At 44.2% G+C, this 26,491-nt stretch overlaps 1 protein-coding gene across 18 annotated transcripts in view; it reads right to left on the reverse strand.

Annotated features, from left to right (window-relative positions):
• The window catches only part of LOC139305706 (calcium/calmodulin-dependent protein kinase type II delta chain), a 79,727-nt gene that overhangs the window by 16,774 nt on the left and 36,462 nt on the right, over positions 1-26,491 (reverse strand). For 6 of the 18 annotated variants that reach the window (XM_070929640.1, XM_070929636.1, XM_070929634.1 and 3 more), the window contains exons 3-13: positions 24,123-24,182; positions 17,389-17,443; positions 13,583-13,648; positions 11,625-11,697; positions 5,923-6,025; positions 4,836-4,919; positions 3,461-3,555; positions 2,516-2,638; positions 2,343-2,426; positions 2,079-2,121; positions 249-289 (exon numbers count right to left, since the gene is read on the reverse strand). In XM_070929640.1, coding sequence (XP_070785741.1) covers positions 249-289; positions 2,079-2,121; positions 2,343-2,426; positions 2,516-2,638; positions 3,461-3,555; positions 4,836-4,919; positions 5,923-6,025; positions 11,625-11,697; positions 13,583-13,648; positions 17,389-17,443; positions 24,123-24,182 — 827 coding nt within the window. Of the gene's footprint in view, positions 1-244; positions 290-2,078; positions 2,122-2,342; positions 2,427-2,515; positions 2,639-3,460; positions 3,556-4,835; positions 4,920-5,922; positions 6,026-10,512; positions 10,586-11,624; positions 11,698-13,582; positions 13,649-17,388; positions 17,444-24,122; positions 24,183-26,491 lie in introns of all 18 variants that reach the window. The other 12 variants (XM_070929642.1, XM_070929637.1, XM_070929631.1 and 9 more) reach the window with 5 other exon arrangements.

Here is a 26,491-nt window from a genome sequence, read left to right on the forward strand (position 1 = left end):
CCCACTCAGGAAAGACGAGTTTCACTGAGGCAACTTGAGCTCCTATTTTTTTTTTTTTTTTAAACCAAACTAGTAGCGTCGCCCCGGAGTTCATTGACAATGCTGCAGTGTTTGAAGAACAACACTGTCGACGTGAGCTGAAACCTGCTGTACTATGTAAAAAAAAACAAAACTGTAAAATAAAGGACATGTAAGCTTCCCGTACAACAAATTAAAATGTTTAAAGGGAGGGGACATGCTGGACTTACTTTGACACCATCTGGTTTTTTGTTCAGCAGGCTCTTGGCTGCTGTTGAGAAAAAAAAAAAAAGAAAAAGATAACAATGCAAGGAAATCAGTGGACAGCTGGAATTACCACACACAGAAACACACACACACACACACACACACATGCACTAGGTCTATTCAAGGCTGGCCAATTACTAGCAACCTCAAAGTGGGGCCCTGCTAGAATTGGAAGCAGGAGAAGAGAAAAAAATGCAAATGACACAGTGAAACAGGATGAAACAAAACTTAGTGAATCATTAGTCTGGAACATGCAATTAGATCCATCTGACAGGACTACAGGAGACACTGTCAGTAACACCCGGGCCGGGCCAGGCCGGGCCGGGAGGTCAGAGCAGCAGTGTCCAGGTGACTGAACTCATCACGCTACAGAAAAACACACCTTTGATTTGTGAGACGGCGTGAGCTAAAGTCACGTGAGTGGCGGCCAACGAAGACCACCTGCTCTTCGGTTAACATGCAAGGGACAGTCTGAGACGCGGACAGATGATCGGTAGGAAGGCAGGGGGGGTCAGTGTGTGTGTGTGGGGGGGCATGTGGTGTCAAAACCGTAGGCATGTGCGTGTTTTAGTAACCGGTAGAGGCTTTGCAGTGACAATCAAATATCTTTTAGCAGCCATGTTGGAGGAACATTTTGAGGGGGGGTAAAAAGGCAACAGACTGGACATTACAAACAAAATGATCTCATCAGGTGGAGCTGTTTTGTGAAATCGCACATTTGAAGATCCCACAGATGGAAACTGGAGCGATGTCCCCTGTACCGGACATGAAGACGACAATCTAAGAAGGATTCCTGTGCTCTGCGACTCAGATTTGGTCAAAACTAACAGTTAAAGTAGAGGGAGGCCACAGCAACAAAATCCCTTTACTGCATTACCACATTATTACGATTTAACAGGACGGTATGACTAATATTTCAATATTAGAGACTAATATCGAATGTACACATTTGTGATACTGTTGTCTGTACATATAACAGGTGTACTACATGCATGTACACATATGACAAAGTACTACGTTGTAATTTGTCTAATGTTCTCTGAATATGGCTTATATTTATGACATGTATAGATTATATATATATATATATTTCGATTTATATTCTCTGAGTATGAGCTTTTATTGCACCACCACCTTCTGATCGTCTGCATGTCCCGTAAGCAATTTAGACATTTTGGATCCCCCCCCCCCCCAATATAAAAGGTTTCTTTCTGTCCTCCAATATGGCCACCAAGCCCCACACTGGCAGGCGTGACATGCCTCCGTGCCGAACCTGACCAGGTGAAGCACTGCGAGGAACTGTGCCGAGAACTCTTACCTTTCACATGAGGTCACCACATAAGAGGGGAAGGAAGGGGACAAAAGAAAAACGTGTAAAAACACTGAGGGCTACAACGGTGACACTGTGGCTGAATGCTTTAGACTTTAAACAAATGTAAGCTTGGCTGTCATTTGTCATAAAGAGAAACAATCAATAAGGTTAGACTCAGTTTGAGTGTTTTGCCCTTTAAAAAAAAAAGGGGGGGGTGGGGGGTTCGAGGATAGGACTGCATCGATCTGTAAGGTAATTCGGTCTCGGTTGATAGCAAACTGAAAAAGGGAGGACAAATGGAGCTTATTGGGCTCTAAAAGGCCAGCGAGTGAAAAACAGCTGCACTCAAAAGAGCAACGCAATACTTAGATACAAAATAAAGACAGAGCGAAGGAGGTGTCGAGGAATAAACTGTCATCGGTAATGGTGCTTCTGGCCTTTATTGTTTCCTTAATCTTCATCGTAACTGCTTCAGTCCTACCTGAGAAGTTGCGAGTGGCGAGCATAGTGGTCAGGATGGCGCCCTGCGGAGACAGAAATAGACACTGAGAGGAACAGACTCCCGTGTTTACATAGGCTGAGAGGTTAATGATTAGATGGTTCTGGCGCCCATAACTGGAGGGGGCCGGTTTTGCAGCACTCGTCAGCTTAAAGCCGCCGGTGTTTTCAAGGAAAAGGCCGAATTGATCAACTTTCTTGAGGGACTCCCGCCGTCTGGTACAGCGGCTCCTCGTTTGTCGCTCACCTTCAGTTTCCTCCTCGCGTTGAATTTCTTCAGGCACTCCACGGTCTCCTGCCTGTGCATCATGGACGCCACAGTGGAGCGTTGCTGCGAACACAAAGACAGAGTTGGACAGTTGGACGAGGACCTGCCTCCATTGCACTCAGCGATACGTTTAGACCGAAAAGGACACCTACGCAGATCCAGGGGTGTTTGAGTGCATCTGTGGCGGTCACTCTCTTGGCGGGATTAATGGTCAGCATCTTGTTGATCAGGTCTTTGGCCTCCGGAGTCACCGTGTCCCACTCAGGGGAAGGAAACTGTTCGAGGAATGACATCGCGTGAACCATTTACAACCATCCACAATGCCATTAATGCCACGTAAGTATCTACAAATATCCAACATTTTGGAGGACACCTCTCCAGCGTAACCAAAACTCTGTTGCCAGGATTTGGACTCGGACTAGGAAACATGACCATGAAAATGACCATGACTGTATAAGCATACACATCTGGCAACATCTGCTTCACTTCTGTTATCTGGTTTTCTGCTGTTGTATGAGCTGTATGTACTGAAAACAAATTAAACTATTCCAACTTCTTTATTCCTGAAATCTCAACTTAATGTTCCCTCACAGGGCCCATGAGGCTGCGTCAGCGTTTGTTTAGCATTGTTCTATCGTTTGCTGTTATCTGGGTTCTACATATATGTGTCTTTGGGGTTGTTATATTTGTCTTGTTGTGGTTTTGTATGTATTATGTGGTGGCAGTAATGTTATCATCATCAATGTCATTCAAATTATACTTATTTGAATTTGATTTCATTTTTTTAAAAAAGTGTGTGTGTGTGTGTGTTGGCGGGTATTGCTAATGTAGTGAGGACATAAATGTGTTTACACACTCACATTGTGGGGACTCGCCTTCCTTATGGGGTCAAAATGCAAGTCCCCATAACGGTAAATCATATCATCTTAGAGTGAAGACTTTAAGGTGTAAGGTTAGGTTTAGGTTAAGGTTAGGGTAAGGCTTGTGTTTAGGCAAGCAGTGATTATGGTTAGGGTTAGTGAATGAATGTAAGTCAATGTAATGTCCCCGAAAGTGACGGAAACACGACTGTGTGTGTAAACCAGTGTAAAACTCACATCATAGGCACCAGCTTTAATCTGCTGGTAGAGTCTGTGCTGGTCCTCATCCCAGAATGGAGGATATCCCACCAGGAGGATGTAGAGGATCACGCCTACACACACACACACACACACACACACACACACACACACACACACACACACAAATACACACAGGTCAAAGTTAACACTCTAAGAGCATACAACAGGTGGGAATCAAAGAACTGTAGATAAATACACACATATTATATGATGTTTAAATAGAGAACAGTAACACACACACACACATACACAGTGCTTGTGTTGTTGGTGGTTTTTCATTGGCTGGCTGGTTGCCAGGAAAAGATGAAAAGATGAACGCCCAGACAGTCTGACCACAAACACACAGACTATTGTTTCTGTGGACTCGGTGTGTCAGCACAGGCAGGTGTGTGGAAAGGAGCGTGTGTGTGTGTGTGTGTGTGTGTTTGACATCTCGGGCCCAGGTGGCCTGGCCCATCAGAAGGGAGCGCAATGGGCATCAGCAATGATTCATTCAAGAGGCTGGAGTCCTCTGTGGTACATAAAACCAGAGTGCAACACACACACACACAACACACACACACACACACACACACACACACACACACACACAGTCCACAGCAGGAAGGACTGAATGAAACAACGTCGAACTGAATTTGAGGCGTTATGAGACGTTCCGTGGCGGCTTGTTTCTTAACTTCGCCGGTGCTCATTGTTTACATACAAAATGTCGCCCAAACAACAAAAAGAAAGTCAGTAAATTCTTGTCGTCGTTTGGATTCATCAAGCAATAAATCCTGGTGGCGGGAGGTGATTAGCCTAGCTTAGCAAAAAGACCGGAAGCTGGGGGGAAATAGCTAGCCTGGCTTTGTCTGAAGTATAACAACGAATGCAACCAACACCTCTGAAGCTCACTTATTATTACTATATTATTATTATATTATTACTCCCTCATTTGATGGATCTGAATTCAAACTACTGTTCATCCATCCGCCCAGTACTTCTGTGTGGTGTCTCCAGCTACAGTGCCACATCGAATCTAAATCATATCTAAGCCTCGCTGCCACAACAGGTCTACAATGGCAAACAAGATGCTACAGAGCAATACAAACATTTTACTGTAAGGTTACTGTAGTAAGGGTTAAATAAAATCTGACTCAGTATGAGCAGGTATTCAGGATCAGGGGCAGCCCTTGGTGTAGTGTGTTCTGTTGTAGTAGTGGCAGTCCCTTTGATAATCCCCAGAGAAGGCCTGTGATTGGCTGTTTCAGGCCAGGACCTGCGATTGTGTGCAATTAATAATAAAGCAGCTGCTCCACGAGGCTTCCCCCAATTAAACAAATCAGTTGTTAGGGTAGCAGCAGAGTCTTACCGCAGGCCCACATGTCCACTGGCTTGCCGTAGGGATCTTTCCTCAGCACCTCTGGGGACAGGTACCCTGGTGTCCCGGCAAAACCTGGAACACACGTACACACACACATATATATATAAAAACACAAAAACCACACCCTACAGACTGAATTCACCACCTTCTGTACGTCGAAGTCTCTCAAAAGCTTGTTAGGACCTCCTCCTCCTCCTCCTAGAAGCGACACATTTCACAGCAGCTAAGGATCGGCGGTCCCATTAAGTTACGTTTACGAGCCGAGCTTCACAGGCTCCAAGGAAAACATCCCTCTGTGGGCATGTAGTTGGGCTCGTGACCAGCAGCACGCAGCCTACTTAAAAACGTTTTTTAAAAAAGCCTCAAAGTGCCGGCAGACCCCTTTGGGCAATGAGACGTAGTACGAGTAGTAGTAAAGTCAGAACACGGCGAACTGGTTCCAGATGGAGGCTGGAGCTGCGGGAATAGACCAATTATTCCTCCGTTCTGCAGGGAATACGGAGAAGAAATAGGCCTGCAATATATTCATAAAAGAGCCGAGAGCAGTGGCGCACCTAGTCCCTCTAGATAGATAGATAGATAGATAGATAGATAGATAGATAGATAGATAGATAGATGGATCGGGCTTTGACGGTAACATGGCATAGTTGAAGATGTTCATTTGATTGTGCCGTTTAAAGAAACACAAAACTAGGACAAAAAGATCTCCGTTGCTCTATTTTCTTCCATTTCTTCAAATTAGGGGATACAGGAAGAAAAAGTATGTACAGTTCAGTCGTTCAGTATGTACATAGATACTATTTATGTATATACAAATATGTGGTCTGTTGGACATACAGGCAAAAAAACCCAAAAAACACTGTACCTTCAAATATACAAACCTGATTCAGATCCTGAATATCATATTTTTTCCCCCCACATCAACTCCAAAATCCACCCCAAGACTGGGCTTGTTAAACATCACCCCACAGCTGCATCATGTCACCGACCCTGTTTCGCTGTTCATTAAAAAAAGCATTGACAATATGAAGCCCAAAATTAAGAAAAAGCCATTTAGATAGCCGCGTGTACTCACCGAACCAGGCCTGCTGATCTCCCTGCACTTCAATGGCGAGGCCAAAGTCTGCCAGTTTAACCGCTGCCCCCTTCAGTTTGCTGGCTAGAAGCAAATTCTCCGGCTTGTAGTGGAGAGACACAGATGAACACTTTCAGTGCCGCGTGGTAGTGTGCGGTACCATTTCAAAATGAACATGAACATGACTGAGGTTAAGGCTCACAGGCTCTTAAGCAGCGGGGAAGGGTTATTATGGTTCGCAGAGTAATATCCTCAAGGACTGATGTCACACAGTCAAGTCTGAGCGTTCAGCAGTTGGACTAATAGCGGAGCTAGAGGCCGACTGTAGCAGCTGTCCAGTCTGGCAGTTCAATGTCTAGAAGAGGATGCCTCTACACACTAGAGACCCAACACACACACACACACACACACACACACACACACACACACACAGTCTGACTCACGACTGACTCATGTTGATTACATTCGGGGTTCAAGTCAGAAGGCCACGGCTGACCTCAGCCCAGCAGCACGGACTGGATGTTGCTGGTGGGCTGCGGTCCAATTGGCCGTGAAGGGCCCCGGCTGGGACATTTTCAAAAGCCGCTCCCCCTTCACGGTGCCGAATGAGTTGTAGCGTAACAACGACAAAAGAGGGGAGGTTGCCGTTTTAATTTTGCTATACTTATACCCAGTTGTCCAAGAACGGTGACCCCAATCCCGGCTTGTACGGCTCTTCGTACGCTGCCTACAACATAAGTTTTAATAACACTGGGAGGTCCATTTCCATCAGTCAATGTTCACGTTCAAGGTTGTTGAGCAGTTAGCGGAGCGTGTGTGAATTCTGAGTTGTGCAAAGTTGCAAAGGTGTGAGGAGGAGGAGGGAAGGAAGGAGGGAAGGAAAGAAGGCAAAAGGGGGAAAAAAAAAAGAGGAGAGAGGAAGGAGGGAGGTAAATGCATTCAACAGCATCATGCAGTCATTGCAAACTCTCCCCGCCATCCGTTTACCCCCGCCCACTGCAACCTTCTCGCCCCTGGAAAAATATATCATATGGCCTGAGAGGGTTGGACGAAGGGAAGGAAAATAAAGAATCGAGTTTGATCATTACACCCTAATCTCCGATCCTACAAACCTAACTATGGCAGGGGGTAGCCCCCTTAAGAATCACAAACCCCTAACCCTCAACTTGAGTCTCATTTTGGCAATAATAATAATAATATACTAATTGCATTTTTGCTAGTTAACATTTTACTCCCCAAATGCATTGTGGAGAGATGGAAAGTCAAGGAGGTCAGATGGTCAGACGACTTTTAAACGAACCCTCAGGTTAGTGAGGTGCGTTTGGAAGAGAAAATGAAGGGGCACGCCGTAAAATGACTACCATCACTAACAATTCACAGTCCGGCTTCCTGGTTCAGCAGTGACCGGCCGTACCGCGCGAACCCAGCGACCCAGCACTTGTACGACTTGGGTTGGCACAAAACTGTCGGGTGGAATCATCAGCACAACAGACAAACAACCTGAATCACTCTGGTTCAGTTATACAAGTCAAAAGAGGTACAAGCCTGTGTACAAAAAGACTTCAGAGGACAAGTTAACTACGACTCCCAAGGTGCATTTTGGCGAGAAACACGAAATCGGCAAGCCAAATGCTTTGAAATAAAGAAATAAAATGGCCAGCAGCACCGACAGCAAGAGCTAAAGACAAACTGACATTGACGTCATTAAAACTAATGGACGCAACATAAACCTGTATGATCGTTACGTTATTCCGGAAGAGCCCTGTGTTTCTTTGTTAACTGCTGCCCCTCCCACTCTGCAACACTATCATTTTATATGACGTTTTCAGACCCTTTGCGTACATGATTACGTCACGGCGTTAAAACACGAATCACCTCAGAGTAGCCGGCTACGTAATCTCCCGAAAATGTCATCTTGCGGTGTTGTTGGGTGTCAGAATCGAAGGAGTCATGGCTCCAAATTGAAGACAGTAACCCTGTCAGAACGTCCATCCACCCATTGGTTCATGTTCACTTTAACCGAATGAGTGACCGTGCATATTCAGAAAAACTCATATTTTCTTCAACCATTGTTAAAAAACAAGCCAGCAAAAACTTGCTAGCTGGCGTTAGCTAGCGTGTTCTCGGAATTACTCTGCCTCCACCTAAGCTCCGCCCACAAAAAAAGTCATAATATTTGCTAACAGAACAGGGGTCTAGCTGTACTAGAGTTGTCCTTTACATTATCCAGACTGAAAGACTGTTACTCTGCATCACTAGAAGATTGGATGCAGATTTGAAGTGCCTCATAATCTGCTGCATGATCACACAGATGGTGCCATATGGATTAAGGGTGCTCAGTGTGCTTTAACGCCTGTTTATGCGTCTTTGCTTTTTCCACATCACATTCTGACAGCCTTTAAATTACTACCTAGTGTGGATCTCAGGCCTGCAGATAGGGTTACAGCAGCCTGCAAACACCCAGAAAGCATTTCACTGACGGTGAATGTGGAGGATGTGGGCAAGCTCGCCGACGATCCGCGTCACTGAGGCGGTCATATCAGTATATTGCACTGTGTTATTCTCCTTGAAAATGTTTGCAGGGCATACATGCCTGGGTTTCTGCATGTGTGTACATTGGGCAGTTCATATCAGACTGATCAGGATCATGTTCCTTCCTTGCTGCTGGTGTGTAATCGCTGTAATTGGATTCTGTCTAATACAGCGAGCCATAAAGTAGATGGAATTACTGGCCCTGCTAAACCGGGCTGGGGCTTCTGCTTCGGTCTGGAGGACTGCTACGGCTGTAGCTACGGCTTCATGGTGGTGCTATAGGAAAAGCAGAAATTGTTGTAGCAGTTCAAAAGTAGGCCTGTGTGCACCATTACTGCTCCACAAAAAGTTATGACCCTTGAAGGCAGCATGCAGTCAATCCATGTGTCTAGACTCTTCACATAAACTAAACTAAGCTTTACAAGAACTTTATAAAGGCAGCTACGTATTGCTGGGCGTCTGTGTGTGTGTGTGTGTTTTGGACTCCCCGTACTACCCAAAATCATTATCTTGAGAAATGAAATCACATGAATACACACACACACAGTGCTTTCCAGAGTGCCTCCGCTCTGCAGCTTGCCTATTTGTTTTTGGTTGCATTTGTTTGGTCTTTTGTGTTTCGGCGGTGAGCCGCAGCGGCTGCCTGGCAACAGCCAATCAGAGCGGGGAGAGGGCAGTCGGCGAATGCAAAAATCTGAGCTTATTATTGCTAAGTATAAACCAAACCTCAGACACACCTGCTTCATTTGATTGGCAAATCAGAGCTCTGGGAGCAAACCACAGTGAGGAAGGAGGGGGAAAAAAGCAGCATTAGAGGTGGAAACACGACCACTGTGGGCATAATGCTTATTAATGTCCAAACTCACCATGAAGAGACATATGTCCTCGCTTCTGTGCACTCCCGTAGTCCATCTCAGCAAGTGACCATGACCCTTTATCTAGAACTTGAACAGCAAACGGTGCATCTCTATTCTCTATCAAAACTGACTCCTTTGTTGCTAGAAGGTGGGCATCTGTCATGGAGGTACATAACTCTCAACCAAACGTCTTATTTACTGTAGAAAAATAAATCCGGCAATATAACAACCTGTACCAAAATATGTAAGAACTTTAACCCCTATTCCAGCAATCCCGCATTAGAAATAAATGAAAAATGAATGCAATAAAAGTAAATTAAATGACCTGAACAGTTAAAAAAAAAAAGTTAATTTAGTTGGGCAACTTCAAATACAACAATAAGTCAGGGGAATTCCTTGCAAACCAGTTCAAAACCAAACATCCCAGCCAACAAACAGCCCTACAATAGATGTTCTCCAGACTCCTGTGCCTTTTTAACAATGCACTGCCGTGTGACGGCGATTTAACATCTGGGGACCGGTGTTTCAGGGCTTCAGGTGTCGCCAGCAGATATCCGGATAATGCACATCTGGGCCAAGACCTCCTCTTCTGTGCGCCAACCATTGTTTACAGTCCGATTAACAAACTCAGAACCCATCGGCTATCATCTGACAACGATTTGACGATTTGAATGCAGATAATGTTTTTAAAAAAAGCGAATAAAAAGCTAACGTCTAGGGTTCCGAGACCGACAAAAAGCTGAATCCCCGTCAGATGATGGCCGATGGGTTTTCCGAGATTGCATTTCGGCCAATGCCGTTCCGCCTCTGCTGCTCTCCACACGGACTGTTTACCTGCATGCAACCCAAGCCTGCTCAAACGTGATTGGTCAACACAATTTATACTACAAAAACGGACTACAAACAAAAACCAGAACTCTACCGATGCCAAAATCTTGCCCCTTGCCGACAGATTCTGCATTGGCATGCAGATATCCGTTTATAAGTTAGCTGCAGAGTAACTGGAGGACTGCCAGTCTTATTTTCAGGCCCATTTCACACTTTTCTATTGCCATTGTTGGGGGTGGAGGGGAAATAGGAAAAGAAGAGTCAAAAAGGGAAGAAAAAAAAGGAGAAACAGATCCAGAGGACAGGTAAGACATGTTTGAGTGTGAAGCCACAGAATCTGTACTTCTTTGGTCTTCATGGTGAGTCTACTTACCTTGAGGTCGCGGTGGACCACGCCCATCTGGTGGCAGTGGAGCACGGCCTCTAGGATCTGCTGAATGCAATGACTGCATGCAAACACCAGGGGGCCATGGGTTAGTGACAAGCTACCACTCACTGTCTGTGGCTGTGAGCTCGCTTTGACACCTGGGGAGACCCGCTGGCCATGTTAGCGGGGAGACTGTACAGCAAAATCTGACCAAGGTGGCACGATGAGGGTTACTTTGGCCAAATGGAGTATTTAATCAATGTTCAAAATGTTTTTTTATTTTTTTTATTTTTTGTTGCCACGGTCACCTACTGATGTTTACTGCGACAGACCCAGCTGCAATTCTGGCCAATTCTCTCCCGAGTCTCAAAACAGAAGTGGTGTTAGCTCCTGGCCAACTGGAGGCTGGACCCCGAGAGAGAGGGGGGGGGGGGGTAGAAGCTGAAGGAAGGAGGAGGAAGTGGTTTTGAATCTGTTACTGGTACTCAGTAGCAAGCCAACAGTGTTGGGGAGTTTGCGAGTTTATTCATTCTGATACTCGCTGCACATGATTGTCGATTGTAATGGTGCTTACTGGCAGTAGAGGCGCTCGAGGTTGGAATTATTTGCCATTATCCGAGTACAAATCAGTGTTTTTATGATGTTTATGAAGTTTGTGCGGGTCTCACGCCCAAAACTGTGGCACGAGGACAACTTTAGTGTCATACATTTATACAGATGGTGTCTGGGGCCATAAAACATTCCTCCTCCTCCTCCTCTCTCAGGCGTCAGCCCTCTCAGTGGCTGTGTCAGAGCATGGTTCTGGACAGATGCTACATGCACTTTGTGCCCCTGTGCGTACAGGGTGCCGATACTACATGACCTACCGCCTCCTCTCCAGCCAACCTGCCCACCATGCCCTGCAGCAAGTGGATTGTAAAACACTCCTGACAGGTGGCGGTGTGTTGTGAGGGTGACTGGTGGAGGAGGGAGGGGGGGTGGGGGTGTTTTGAAGGAGGCGGCACTCAGTGGGAGGTTAATTGGTCGATTGGTCAGGCAGTGGAGGAGCGAGGCAAGGTGCCGCAGGCGGGCGTGGCCTGTGTCTTTTTTTTGCCATTACTGTCGTCAACTTTACTAACCTTTAGGTCCCTGTGCACTATGCCATTTACGTGGCAATGATTTACACTTTCTAGAATCTGCTGAATGCAGTGACTGTGGAGGAGAGAGAGAGACCAGGCCAGAAGCACAAAAAAAAAAAAAGGAGAGGGAGAACAGATAAAACGTCAGGAAACGAAAAAGGAACAAGAACAGGTAGACAGAACCCACAAACACATGAAATAACACTGACGAAAGGAAACATTTAAAAAAGGAAAAGTTCAACATTCTGGGAAATACAATAATTTTCTTTCTTTTCCAGGAATTAGACGAGAAGATCGATATCAATCTCATGTCTGTGTGTGGAGTACAGAGCTGGAGTCAGGATGCAGTTAGCCTAGCTTAGCATAAATACTGGAGGCAAGGGGGAAACGGCATGCCTGGCTATGTGCCAACACCTCTAAAGTTGCCTTATTAACACAATGTATCTGTTAAATTTGAACATAGACAGAAATGTCAATTTGTGATTTTAGGGGCGTTTTAGGCGCTGAAAAAATTTCTTAACGAACAACAGCAGGTTGCCATATACAGGTCTCTGTGCAGGCACAGTCGTACCAAACCTGGCGACCTCACAGCGACAAGACTCTGAGATTCGGCACATAGTCTCCGCTCCCAGCTGTTGTTCGCCAGGAAATAGTCCCAACACATAACTCTCCAGAGAACCACATGCATTTCTGTTTGTGTGCCGGTTAAACAAACCAGATATAAACGTGCTAACCTATGAGCTTTAGAGGTGTTGGTGGGTGTATAGAGCCAGGCTAGCCTTTTTCCCCTGCTTTCAGTCTTTATGCTAAGCTAGGCTAACCATGTCAGTACTTAAAAAAGGTCCCATATTATGCTAATTTCAGCTTTCTATTTTTATTTTGGGGCTCCACTAGAGTAGCTTTGCATGATTCGCAGTTCAAAAAAGTCCTTGTTTATCTTCTACTGGCCCTTTATGCAGCCCCTCAGTTCCCCCTCTGTTTGAAACAAGACGTTTTAGAGAGTGTGGTGATATCACAACCTTACGGAAGTCCTGCCTGCTCGTTTAAAAAGGCGCAGCGTCTGAATACAGGCTGTGTTTCATTTCTCCGTGGACTGAGCGTTTTAATACTTTCACAGCATTTACACAGCACCCAGACCTGCTTTATAATCAAACAAGACATGGAGATCTCACTATATACAATACGGGACCTTCAACGCACAGACATGAGATCGATCTTCACATCGTCAATCTTGGAAAGAAAGCACACTGTTGAACTGTTCCTTTCAGCTATTCAACAATTAGAGAAAAAATTACAGAAGCACACACGATAGTTCTTTTCACCTGTAAAAGCTCTTTCAGATGTCGCCTTCAAAAACATATTTACAAAATCCATAAAATCCACCACAAAACAGAACCCGGATCCTTAACGTCTAAAGCCGTGTTTGAATGAACAAGTGTCTCACAAAGCTGACATCGGAACAGTCGCAACCCTAGATGACAGATCCCGGAACTTGGAAATCTTCGAAAAATGATTCAAAACGTCAGTCTTAAATGAACCTTTAACAGAGACGCTCTGGGGTAAAGCCTTTACGAAAACAGACTTGTAGAAAAACATCGGACGGGGTTCTTTTTTGAGTGGATTTTAACAGACGGGCCAGAAGGTGAAATTGGGGAAAAGTAGATCCATTATCAAAGGACAAAAGGTGGAACAAGAAGAAACGTAAAGAGAGCACGAGGCATAAAAGGCATATCAAAGAAGCACTGCCGTATCTGATGCATGATGACGAGGGGGTTGTATTGGTGTGTGTGTGTGTATGTTGCATATATTCAAATTCACATACACGCCAATAGGCAATTTCATGATTTGCACAGCTATCATTTTGTTAACTGTCAACCAGAGTGCGTATCTGCTCGGACATGCCTTCCTGCATCACATTTATTCAATAACATATCAATACAACAGAGCGTTACACCGACCTGGCATCGGCTTCGCTGTAGTACTCCCTGGCAACAATGTCCTCAAACAACTCGCCACCAGTAACTCTGCGGTGAGGACAAAAACAGGATGAGAACGAGGGAAAAATACAATGTGTGTCAGGAGGAGAAGAAGAAGAAGAAGAAGATGTCAACTGTAAAAATCACAGATGTTCATTTCTGCATGTGGGGAGGGCTTGACAATGTTGCACAGGAACAAATCTCATCTGGGTCAAAAGAATGATGCGCTTTGTGCGTCTAAACGGCAGGAGTCACTGCAATAATACATCTCAGCAGATACGGCCACGCGGTATATGGACATTGTTAATTCAGCTGGAAGAAGTTTCCATGTCTTTCCATGTTATGGCTAAAAGCCGGAGTGCTTTTCCTAGCGAGCAACGCCGACCGGAACATGTATAATAGAATGAAGGCACACTTTGCGTTATGACGTGATCCGGCCTTTGATTCCCTGAGCCCAAAGTGGCGCATTCAAAATTGCTTCTTTTGTCCCACCAGCGGTCCAAAACCCAAAAGGACCAGGAAAAGCAGCAAATCCTCACATTTAAGAAGCTGGAACCAGCAACATTATTATTTTTTTTTACATTTTTGCTTGAAAAATGACTGAATGCTGTCATGACTGAACTAAATGCATTTTAATACAGAACGATTCGGTGCGATTTGATGCAATCCGATACAGTTTTTGACATTTGTTTGATGTAGGCGTTAAATTAAAATGAGCCAAGTCTAAAAGACCAGGGAATCCCAAGTATTTCTGTGGCTCAAACAGACCGTCAGCTAATTCTGTAACAACAAGCAAACGTTCAAAATGCGGCGTGTTAGTCGCCCATGTGACACGTTTCATCAAAAGAGACTCCAAAGACTAATCGAGTAGGTGCGTTTTGATGAAAAACTAAACAAAAAGGCATCTACGAGGACAGCTACGTATTATCTTGCTGTTTACAACAGCTGCCGTAACCATGGCAACAACAGGTGCATTCGGCTGAGACTCGCCAGGTAACGGGGTCCCTCGTTAAACCGAAACACCCGCATAGGTTTCACCATGCCGTCTCACCAGGTGAGTGTTGAGATATGTGAGAGTGTCGCGTTGACCTTTGACCTCTTTACGAGAGTGGAGACGCTGTGCAGAATTAGCATCAAAGCTTCAGTCAACCGATTTGTAACCTTAGAATCGGGCCGTCGGCCGGTTCATGGTACGTTTTAGATCGATCCAGGGGGTCCGCGTATCTCTAACGTTAAAGCCGGATTGTGATTCGTATCGGCGAATCGTTACACCCCTAGTCAAGCATCAAAAATACTGGATCCCACACTTCCCATAATGCAACTCTGTAGCGTTTCTTTGTCACATCGTAAATGTTCAATGTCGCGAGTCTGTAACGCAGGCTTTCTGTTCGAAATCCAGAGCCTCCCAACCCAAAATAACCCTCAAGGCATCATCAGGGTTTATGTGCTCAGACTTGACAAAGCTCCGCCAGAGCCACATGAGACAACTGTTCGCAGGCTGAGTGGCGCTGACCATGTGCAGTAAACTTCATGTGTTCCGTCAATTTAAAAAAAAAAAAAAAAAAAAGTGGGCCAGTGGGTCAATTTGCTCCAAGCACAGGAGGATGACTTGAAGGATATTTTAAGGCAAAACCTTTTCCATGACCTGTGGAAAACATTACCACTTTCGAGTCTTTGGGGGTTTCCATAGTAAAGTTTCATGCAACTTTTAATGACTTCGGTACTGGGACAAATTCAGTTGAACAAGGGCCTGGCAGAGCCCCAGTGTTATTGTTGGCCGTCATTCAGCAGCTAGGAAGTGACCCAAATATGAAGTGTAGGATTTCCTCTGATTCAGCATGTTTTCCCAATCTGTTACAAAGCTCTCACTTTGCTCAACAAATAGAAGGTTCAAATCAAGGCTTTAAACCTAATAATATCACATTTCAGCTGCAGTGCTGTTATGTCTCGTCAACGTCATTTCTATTCAGGAAAAAAGGAGCGATACTTTTTTATCTGTGTGTTCATCTCTTCCTTCTTTCATTGCCCTCAGTCAAACTGAACGCAGCATTTGAAATACATGCGAGCAGTTTCCTCTCTGGCTGCCAGATAAGACTGCAAACAACAGCTATAACAAGACACAGAAGAGAGGGGGGGGGGGGTATTTGAAGGAAGGGAGATTAAATGAGATAAAGGAGAAGTCCAGGATATTAGGGTTACAATGACGAAACCATAGTGATTGCTTTATTAACATATTGGGAAAATACGGATGTAATAGAGCAGTGGTTCCCAGCCTTTTTCTTAAGGGACCCCTGTTTTACCAGTGAATATCCACTGACGACCCCCACCCACATGCAATTACAAAAAAGGGGTGAAAGTAGCCTAACTAACCTAACTTCTTTTGAAATACCTTTATGTATATTTCATTCTATTCATTGCATTGAAAAAAACAATATAGCAGCACAGAACAATTAACTGTACAATTTTGTCAAGTTTGTGTAAAACAAGCAATTTGTATAAAATTCTGAACAGATAGAATTTCTGTGGATAGTATCAGAATGTATTTTTCCTTATATTTTTAGGAACACCATTCTATCTGTATCCGTATGATGATTTTCTTTTAATTTTCCTATTATACATACGTTTTTAATAGTCCAAGCTGCCTGCCTTAATAATAAATAAATAAATACATATATACACTTGTAAAATAACCCTTAAATTTAGTTGTCTTTTTCACAGAAATGAATTAAATACATGTATATTACATTTTCAATTTCAAGTCTGTGTGTTTTGGTACAGAGCTGGTTTGCAGGATGTTGTTAGCCTAGCTTAGCATAAGGAGTGGAAGCAGGGGAAAACAGCTAGCCTAGCTCTATACACCCACACATACATACATATATATATATATATATATATACACACACATACACACACACACACATCCTATTATGTCCTTAAAATCAAGAGGGCTTAACGACCCCTCATGGAGCTTTGATGGGGGTCGGGACCCCCAGGTGGGCAACCACTGTAATAGAGGATGACAACTGAATCCAGAGGAAGAGGCACATTTACAGCTGCTTTATGGGAAAACATAAGAAATGGTCATACCAACATGCCAACAGTTTGTTTCACATGTAACTTATATCCGGCGTAACGCCTTATGCTGCGGGGAAATGAGGCAGACGGCGCATCATTTTTATGCTTCATAAGAACACACGAACTCACGTCGACTAACAAGCTTGAAATGTCCTAAGTGGGGTCTCGCTGAACTCAGAATTCCATCAGATTTAATTTCGCCGAGTATGAGAAATCAGACTGTGAAATGATCACCCTTCCTTGCAGAAGGACTACAATGTCTTTTTATTTGTTATATAAAGTTTTTTTTTTTTTTTTTTTTTTTTAAAGGCTTTCTCCCTGCAGACATTTTGACATGTCACAGTAGGAAAACCACAGATAATACGATACGATTAAACAATGAAAAGTGTGTATATGATCCTGCGTGATGCAATCCAGCTCATTTGTATTTTGTGTGTGTGCGTTTGATGCAGTCTGATTGCAGCCGCGGCGCGTCAACATGTTGAGGGCGTGTGAGGACTGAGCACACGGGCGCTGCCGAGACAGATGGCGCAAAGAGGGGAGGAGGACACAGGAGGCGGACACGTCTAATCTTCCCACGGTGCCTCAGCAGCGGGACATCTGATTGGCAGATTGTCAGGTTTCAACCTCGCACTCCTGAGCATGATGAGAGCGTTTAAAAAGGTGCGTAAGTGCGATATATATGTATATACAAAAAAAAAAAAAAAACTTACAAGTCAAAGACCAGATAGTGGAATCCTTCCTCTGATATGCTGTCATGGAGCCGCACTGTGAGGGAGGGAAAAAAAGAGTTATTCAGTTATGTAAAGTACTATACTCCATGCACCAGGCAACCTGCAGCAGTAGGTTAACTGTGTGAATTATGAATACGTATAAAACACACATTGAGGGAGCCGTGTGGTCTTCTTTCAGTGTGTAAGTGCCGTTCAGAGTTAGACATCACTGGTGGATTTTGACACTTTTTGACACTGGCGTCCATTTTTGATGCAAAGCAAACTACAGTGAATCATCTGTAGATGAAAAGGTGTAATTCAACATTTGGGAAAAATATGGTTATCGGCTTGGCTGGTTTCAGGATGTGGTTAGCCTAGCTTAGCGTAAAGAGTGGACGCAGGGGAAAAAACAGCTAGGCCTGGCTCTATACGCCCACCAACGCCTCGAAAGGCTCACCGATTAGCACGTTACATCAGGTTTGTTTAACCGGTACACAAAACAGAAATGGATGTATGTGCCTTCTCGGAACTACTTCCTCGCAAAGAACAGCCGGGAGCAGCGACGGTGTGCAGGATCTCAGAATCTTGTCACCGTGGGGTTGCCGGGTTTGGTACTATTGTGCCTGTGCACGAGAGATCTGTACCAAAACGGCGCCGTCTGGCAACCCCCACGGCATAGACGGAGATGATGACGTGCTGGGTGGATGGGTACACTGTTGATTACGCCAATTTTCTATTTATACAAAATGTCAGAATTTTCAGACTGAAGTCGCCAAGAAGCCGCGTTTCGACTTCTGGATTGCCCACTTGAATGTACTTACATTACAGGTATTCACTGGTTTTGGCATGATAAGCTCCTACATGTTGGTACAGTAAGTCAGCGGTCCACATATAATGATTGGTAAAGGATGCCGTTCAAACGGTACTGCCTGCATCTAGCCACGTGTTCAGGGCTGATTCATACACGAGTAAATGATTTACAACGTTCACTTCCATTCTCTCTAAAAGAGGCCGCAGATCCAGCTGTGGACACAGACACACCGTATGGGTGGTTAGTCCATGAGTGGACAAGTCATACGTGCCCCTGAAATAATAATGTGAGCCTATATTCAGCTACACAGTTTCAAATGGTCACACGTTTGTAGCTTCTCTAGCGACTTCTATACATTGAAATGTATTAATCTGAAAGAAAGTAAATAAATGTTAACATTTCCATTCAATTTTATTTACGTCGCGCCAAATCACAACAAAAATCACCTCATGACACTTTACACAGAGCAGGTCTAGACCATACTCTTTATAATGTTATTTACACAGACTAGGGATGTTGATAATTAACTGTTCAACCGACAATAACCGTTTAACTGACCCCCCCGGATCCTTCTGACGTTCTTCCCGAGGCTGGCCACTCTAGCGAGGCGCTATCTCCGCGTTCCCCGGTACCATCTGAGCGGGTATTTATTCTCCGCCGCGGGGTCTGCTCACAAGACTAACCCCATAGCATGTTGACACGTCGCTATATCTGAATGAAAACCAGTAGATTCAGGACTGAGGTAGGCCTGGGCTGTTTATTTTATTTCAGGATCTATTTGAGGTCTGACAAATGCGACTACAAGTTTCCATTTTGTGAACCTGTCGGCTGCTTTTGATCATTAATTAGCCTGTTACAAAAGTCTGGCTTACTGTTTGCTGGGCTATTTATTAATAAGTTATAAAATATGTGTCCCTACACGGGAGATCCGGGCTGTCAGGACCCCGAAATGTTCTATACATGGGGTCTGGAGGCGCTGGAGGATTCAATGTGCGTTAGCCTACGATGTGTGAATCCTCCTGTTGGGTTGTTGTTCGCGCTGCTATCGCACATGTAAAAATAAACCCTTTCTTATGGAAGGAAGACATTTGTAATGCGTCTCAGACACTTGTCCAGTCTAAAGAGTACATTTAAATCTTGTCGGTTAATGATCGGTCAACGATGGGTCGGCCCCTGACAGAGACCCGACAAGTTCCCGCCATGAGAAAGCACTTTTTTTTTTTCTTTTTTTTTTAATGCAATCATTTCTGCTTAGCTGATTTGCTTAGGCTAGACCCAGGTCTTGTGACAGGCCCCAACAGAAACGATGAGGCTGTATAGGTATGTAAAGAAAAGAGTGCGATTAATTACAATTTCAGAAACTGGAGATAGGAATAACTAGCTTTTCGTGTCAATTAGGTTCTAAAGATGTCAGCAACGCTAAATAGTTGTTTCTGATGAACGTCTGTTGCCCGTCTTGAAATTTATTACCACCAACATCAAGTTTATCTTTCGTACGGTATTTGTTACTTTGCACAGTTAACATGTCAAACCAGCCCAGTGTCTCCTATTGCGACTTCCGTGAGAATAAATCTAATGCAAATAACTTCATAGTTCTGTATGAGGGTTTCAACGCCTTCAATTCAACACAGTACCGTGTGTTTAGCATTGACTACAATCTGTGTTTTTTTTTTGTGTCTTATAAGCTCCACATCCAGTGAGCACTGTGTGAGCATTCCCTTTGTTGAACAAGAGGAGGATGGAGGAAGCACAGGGCGAAGGACCTCTGCCAGGCGGTGAGGTTTCACCGAGCCAATTATCCACACCGCCTAATGGACATGAAATGACACGGTGTGAAGTGACAACGGAGGGCGAAACTGAGACTAATGTGATGCCTCTGACAAGGACTGCAGGAGGGAGCACCTGCTGTGGCATTAGCTCAGGGGTTAAAGAGGGGGGTCTGCGGCAGCAAGACTGCCTGTTCCAGTCTCTGGGCCGCTTCAGGAACAGGCTCATTTCAGTCCGACAGAGGCAGCTTCGATGGATAGCAGAGCCACGGCGATTACTCAATTAATTCAATTTACGGCTATTTTGATAATCGATAAAGTTGTTTCAGTCATTTTGTCAAGCAAGAACGTAAAACGCTTGCTGGTTCCAGCTTCTTAAATGTCAGGATTTGCTGCCTGTCTTTGTCGTTTGAGAATGAAAGAAGAGTCTTTGGGTTTTGGACCGTTGGTTGGACAAAAGAGGCAATTTGAAGGCGTCACTTTGGGCTCTGGGAATTTCCTTTTTCTTGACATTTTACAGGCCAAACGATTAATCGTGACAATAATGAAGACGATGATAGGCCTCGTATCCTGGTTATTTATCGGAAAGTAAATGTGTGCTTTTAATCTGTTGGTGAGGACAGACGAGAACTTGTACAAGCTGGCATACTAGCGGCCCTGATCAGGGGGTTAAAGTTCTTCTTCTTCTTCTCCTTTGTTGTTTAGAGGCTGCTTTTAAGTGCATTACCACCACCTTCTGGAATGGGGGTTAAAGTTCAAAACATAACACCATACAAATGGGCCACGTAGTGTCACCACTCTAGGGTTGAGTACCAAGAACCGGTTCCAAGTTGGAACCGATTCCAAATTTTCAAGAACCCGTGGATGAGATAAGACGCTTGCAATTTGATGCTGCTTATTGTGTTCCTAACTTTTGCATATTTCAATCCACCAGGACCTGCTGCGCGGACCTAACGTCACACGATTTGTTGTGCAGTACGTCAGCGCAGCATGCGAGAAGAGACGCTTCCGTTTACATTCTGGAGCATGGCTGACCGCAGCGAACGCTAGCAAAGGCTTGTCTTATCGTCACTAAAAAAAAAAGATAACGACACCTGCAGTAAAGGACATTTTGTGCACGGGAGGAAGTGCCTCCAAAGCATTTACATGGGGTGAATCTGAAGGAACGCACCGTGTTGATGTGTTGCGGTCGCCTCAGAATACAGCTAATGTTAACATTAGCAACATTTGACGACATTTGCCTTTCAATATAAAAGGTAAACGAATGATGAGTTCAGAGGGCAACCCCTCCACCTCTGGTTCTTACAGAGGGACCACCCTCTAGTACAGAAAGTCCTTTCACTTTAGCCATGAAGGGGACGATGAGTAAGGAGAAAGTGGTTGATTTGTGATGAGGAGGTTACATCCCTTTGCTATGGTTGCTATTGATATCTGGTTATCCACAGCAATATCCATCGATTATGAAGCCTTCTTTGATATTTTTCTGCGTCATAGCATCTCAGAAAGAGCTGAAAAAATATTGGAATCGGAACCAATAAGAACCGGATTCGATAAGCCGAATTGGAATCGATAAAATTGAATCGATACCCAACCCTGCGTCAATCGCCACAACCGCCGGATTCGGTTCCATTTTAATAGCACACGATGACTGATTTGCGTGTAGCTTCTTATCAGGTCAGAAGGGAGTACATCATCTGCGAGTTTAAATATCTGTGAGAGAGAGGCTGACTGTACTCTGAACGTGTGTAACTGTATGAATGAGATGTAGGGTTAGAGACAAACAGGCCCGAGTATGAACTGATGGAGGAAAAGATTAAAGACATCTTCCGTCTTCCGTTAGCTCGTCTCCTGATTGACATCTACGAGATCTATCACCACCACGATCTTAAGGGAACGAGGGCTTTCCCAGAGCCGGATGCTGCGTGAATGGAATAGTAATGAGACCAGCACTACCTGCTGCCAGCCAACCACTATCTGACGGGGACAGATCGGTCTCAAAAGGGAAGGGGGAGGGTGCGTGCACATGTGTGAGCATGTGAGTAATGAGAATCAGTGTTACTGTGTGTTGTATGAAGAACTAAACGTTATTCATGTGAGGGTCTTCGTATTATCGTTGTATTACTATTACGTCACGCGGTAAAGGAAAACTACGGTTTTATTTCGGCAGATGCTGCGAACATGAGCACGTCCGGCTAATTAGCTTGTCACCTACAGCGGTAAATCTAGCGTGACCCTACACTGCGGAGCAAGAAAAGCAGGTATAATATTTTAGGCCTCTTTTACAGGCTTCCCGTTTTAAAACAAGTCAGCTGGAAACATTGAAAAGTCGGCCAGAGACAGCGTTTTCAAGCAAAATACATTTACTGTTCAAAATGTCCGCAACATATATCTAATATTACTGTAATCTCAGACAATTAAGATACCTTCATCGCAACGCATTCAAGTTATGTTATTGGGCATCGGACAATATATCATCAGCAGACCTTTATAACTATCATCAGCCTCAAAGTCCAAAAAAAGGTCCTCTCCTTATCTACTAATATCTATCTAAAGAGCTCTCTGACGGGGGCTGTTAACCACCCACCTATTAAAGCTGCCGCTGTCAACAACAAAAAGACCATGTTGCACTGAAGCAAAGCCTCGGTTTGGTTCTGGCAATAAGACATGGCAACCCAGACCTCTAAAATAACCCTCTCTCGACTAAACCCTCCTCTGTGATTTGTCAATTTCTAGCGCCAGGACAATAGGCCAACAAACCAAATAACCATCCCTATTCGATTTGTCACTCACACCACCCCCCCATCCCTCATTTTCACTCAAAGACAAGAAAACAACGAGTAAATGCCAGTTTTCACCGTGTGGCGAAGTCGTTATTAGAGGTGGTAATTACAGTTTGTTGGCCTTTGTGGCCCCTGAAGCAAGGAGGGAAGGGAGAGGGAGGTGTGTTGGGGGGGGAGCCATGTGTGCAGATGTGCTCTATTTGTAGAGATACTCATTACATAAGCCAGGGTATAGGATAATCCAACTATACTAACCACAACTATATGGCTTTACGCAGAACTTATGAGGTTGCATTTAGTGTTAAGAATCTCTACGCTCTCTAGCAAGTGTTCACTTGTATTAAATCAGGTTGTGGGGACATATCTGTTTGTGCAGTCACATTGTGGGGATTCACCTCCCATTTGGAAACCTGTGAGTAAAAAGGCATTTGGTTCTAGCTAGGGTTAGGGTGAGTATCTGTAAAACATTTAACAACAATTAAATGACATTTTCCCCCATTAAAAAAGGTTTTCCTCTCGGAGTTTTTCCTCATCTGAATTGTTCCAAAGCTTGCCTGTAGAATTGTTTGTCGGACCTCTTCCAATGACTGATAAGGGGCTGCGTCCGACTATTTCTGTAAGGTTCTGAAACCGACAGTCGCACCACATCGCCCCAGGTGAAGAGGGAGGAAGGGTTTGAACCTCTCTCCTCGAGCTCACTTTTGTCATTTCCTCCCCTGAACTTTTTCTTCGTCTTTCTTCCCGTCTACGAACGGGTGCAACACTCTGAATACCTTCCAGGAGATGATTGAAAATGTGCTCCGTTAGCCCCATTTTTACACGTCTCCATCCACTCTACGTCGGCCGGGTTAGGGTTAATGCTAAAGTCGGTTGGAGGGTGGCCTTGGGGTTAAGATTAGAGTTCATCTCTTGGGAATTGATAGAACTAAATGTTAAAAAGTTTTTCCTGTATGTGTCGAGGGGCCTAAGCACAGAAGGTGTCATGTTGTTGTACAGATTGCAAAGCCCCTTTTAAAGGCAAATTTGTCATATTTCTGATTTGGGGATTTTAAATCTAAAATTGACATTGCATTGAAGCTGTCACGACGTGCATATTTATGTACAGTTAATGGTATGTGTGAGCAGAATGTACTTCTAAATATGGCTGATATGATCAAATGGCCATTGTGTGCAAGAGAAAAAAGTGAGGAAAATGTACTCCGGCTTCCTTGCAGATATAGTATGCTGTTGTCAAAAGCACTTGAATCCAGTATACAGCATAAATATTTAATGGATGTTCTATATATCTAAGAAACCATCTTCAGGCTAACCCTTTGAATGGTTTGAAACTAGTGACGTCATGTGGAGGACAGCAAATATAACAAGAGTACTAGTTACCGATGTTGGGATGCTTGAGCAGGCGGCAGATCCTGGCCTCTCGCTCCAACTTCTGGTGATCTGTGAAGACAAAAAAAAGACGACATATTGGTCACATCTGAAGCCCTCCAAACTTCAATAAGTCATTACTGCATACTGTAGCCTGGGTGAACTCCTGGTGGTAAAACCTGGTAATGTGTGTTCGCAGGTCTGGTCTTGGGTTTCATTAACCCATTCAGGCACACCGATGGCTGACCAAGCTGCCATGCAAGGTGCTGGCCTCCATCAGGAGCAACTTAGGGTTCAGTGTCTTGCTCAATGACACTTTGACATGTAGACGGGGGGACGCTCTACCTCCCGTGCAACAGTGCTAACCACTGCACCACCAGAGGAATGGCATCGTGGGAGATAGGGTTGCAGTTCATTTTACAGGTTGAGTGTGTATTCAGTTGAACTGACAAAGAGGTGACGTCTCCAAATGTCTTGTTTTGTCCATCCAATGACGCTCAGTTTACCGCCATGTACGACAAAGAAAAGCACTGGAACCATTTCATGTTTGACGGTTTTTCTTTAAATATAAACATAAACCAAAACTATTTTTTGATTAGCAAAATAATGTTGCCATGTTGGTTTATGACAATCGTCCAGCCCTCCTGGCGTTTCGAAGAATACTGCAACGGATCGCCCGTTAAGCATAAACGCCATCCGTGCAATCTCAAAGCTCACGCGAGCACAAACAAGGCTTAAGACACTGCAAGGCTGTCTATGTTGGTGAAAGTAGCCCCTGAAGACAAAGAGTGAACACTGTTAAATCCAGATCCAGACCTCGTTATTACCAAACCGAGAGGACTGAAGTGTATGAATGTCAACATCCACTTCTGGCAATATGCTCCTCAGCAAAGTCCACTCTTACATGGAGGGTTTCCATCACAGGTTCTATCAACGCTAAATTACAGTTTTCTAACCCTGCCACGAGAGTAGTTTGTGATTGATGTGCATTGCGGCCGTCGCAGTTCTTGAGTTGCTGAGATTGTGGCTCAGGAGGTTAAGGTGGAGTCTCTCAGGAATAACTCAAGTCATGTCTCCCCCCGGTAACACAGACAGTTATGTAACTCAATACTAAATCAACAAGGTCTACAACATGCCCCTGCACGTCCTTGAGACAAAATCTAATCGAATGGTTTTCCCTGCACTTGCGTTTGATATTACCCTTTAAAAAACATCCACAGTAGCATCTGTCAGCGAAAAGGTTGATAGAAGCAAGTAATTCTTTAGAAATGGATGTAGCAGACAGGTTGATTCCTGACACTATGGCAATAATAACACAGAATAAAAAAAACAGGACACAATGAGATACAAGAGGCGTCACTGGGGTCAACTCCAATTCGGCTGATTTGCTATTCAAATGAAGGAGCTTTGAGGACGTTGAATTAATGGAGATCAAGTTGCACAGAAGACCGTTGAATATTTAATAAGCAGCTCTTTTAAAAGCATGCGTTATTCACCATTGTGGATCATAAATGGGCTTGATGCGGCCATACTAAGAGAGGCACAACATGCACTACAATAGGGTGAGCGATACTACCCTATTAGCGATGATGATGACATTCATGAAGATTTGATAGAACATGTTGTACATGTTGTAGTGTTTGGAGGTAGATCTGACAGTTAATACTGTTAACAGTTAATGCCGAGGATGTTTCAGCAGTCATTTATAAAAATGCTCTTAGATCTCTACTTGAACTTAAGTCTTGAGATAATTTCCGACGGCGTTCTCACGCTCGATTCATAAACAAAAAACTTGCTTACGCAGGTTCTAAAATTTTGCATTTGCAACTCGCAACCCAAACTGCGGTATCCCTCCATAACCAGCAGGAGAATCACTTAGTCTGGAGTTTGCCGAGAGATGAGACCATTTCCACGTCAAAGTAAGGTTTTATAAAATAACTACTTATACGGGGTTTTCTGCGATCAAAATTGACATTCATGGTCCCCAGGGGAATGTCAATTGTATTTATGGTTTATATATATTGTGTGTGCTGGCATTTTGTTGAATAAATGATGCACTTTGTGTGCATTTGAATTTCTGTTAATGTTTTGTCGGAATCCACTTGGCAAATGTGCCATTTTCTTCAACATGTATTTACACAATTGTCTTGTTTGTTTCTTGCTTGCGTATGACTTTGCTTCCATTGCTTGCTCTGTGTGTCCTTTTCCCTGTTTGGGGGGGGGGGTGTTAAACATAGGCTTTCAGCAGCTAAATATCACTTCACTGTTTGAATTAGTTGCACAATCTGACACGACTGACTGGACACATCATAAACGGTCTCCAGCTACAGACGCACTGACATGCTGCTGCGTCAGTCCAACATTTGGTAATCTGACCGAGC

The sequence above is a fragment of the Enoplosus armatus genome, chromosome 23 (genome assembly GCF_043641665.1).
Source record: "Enoplosus armatus isolate fEnoArm2 chromosome 23, fEnoArm2.hap1, whole genome shotgun sequence".
NCBI classification, from domain to species: Eukaryota; Metazoa; Chordata; class Actinopteri; order Centrarchiformes; family Enoplosidae; genus Enoplosus; species Enoplosus armatus.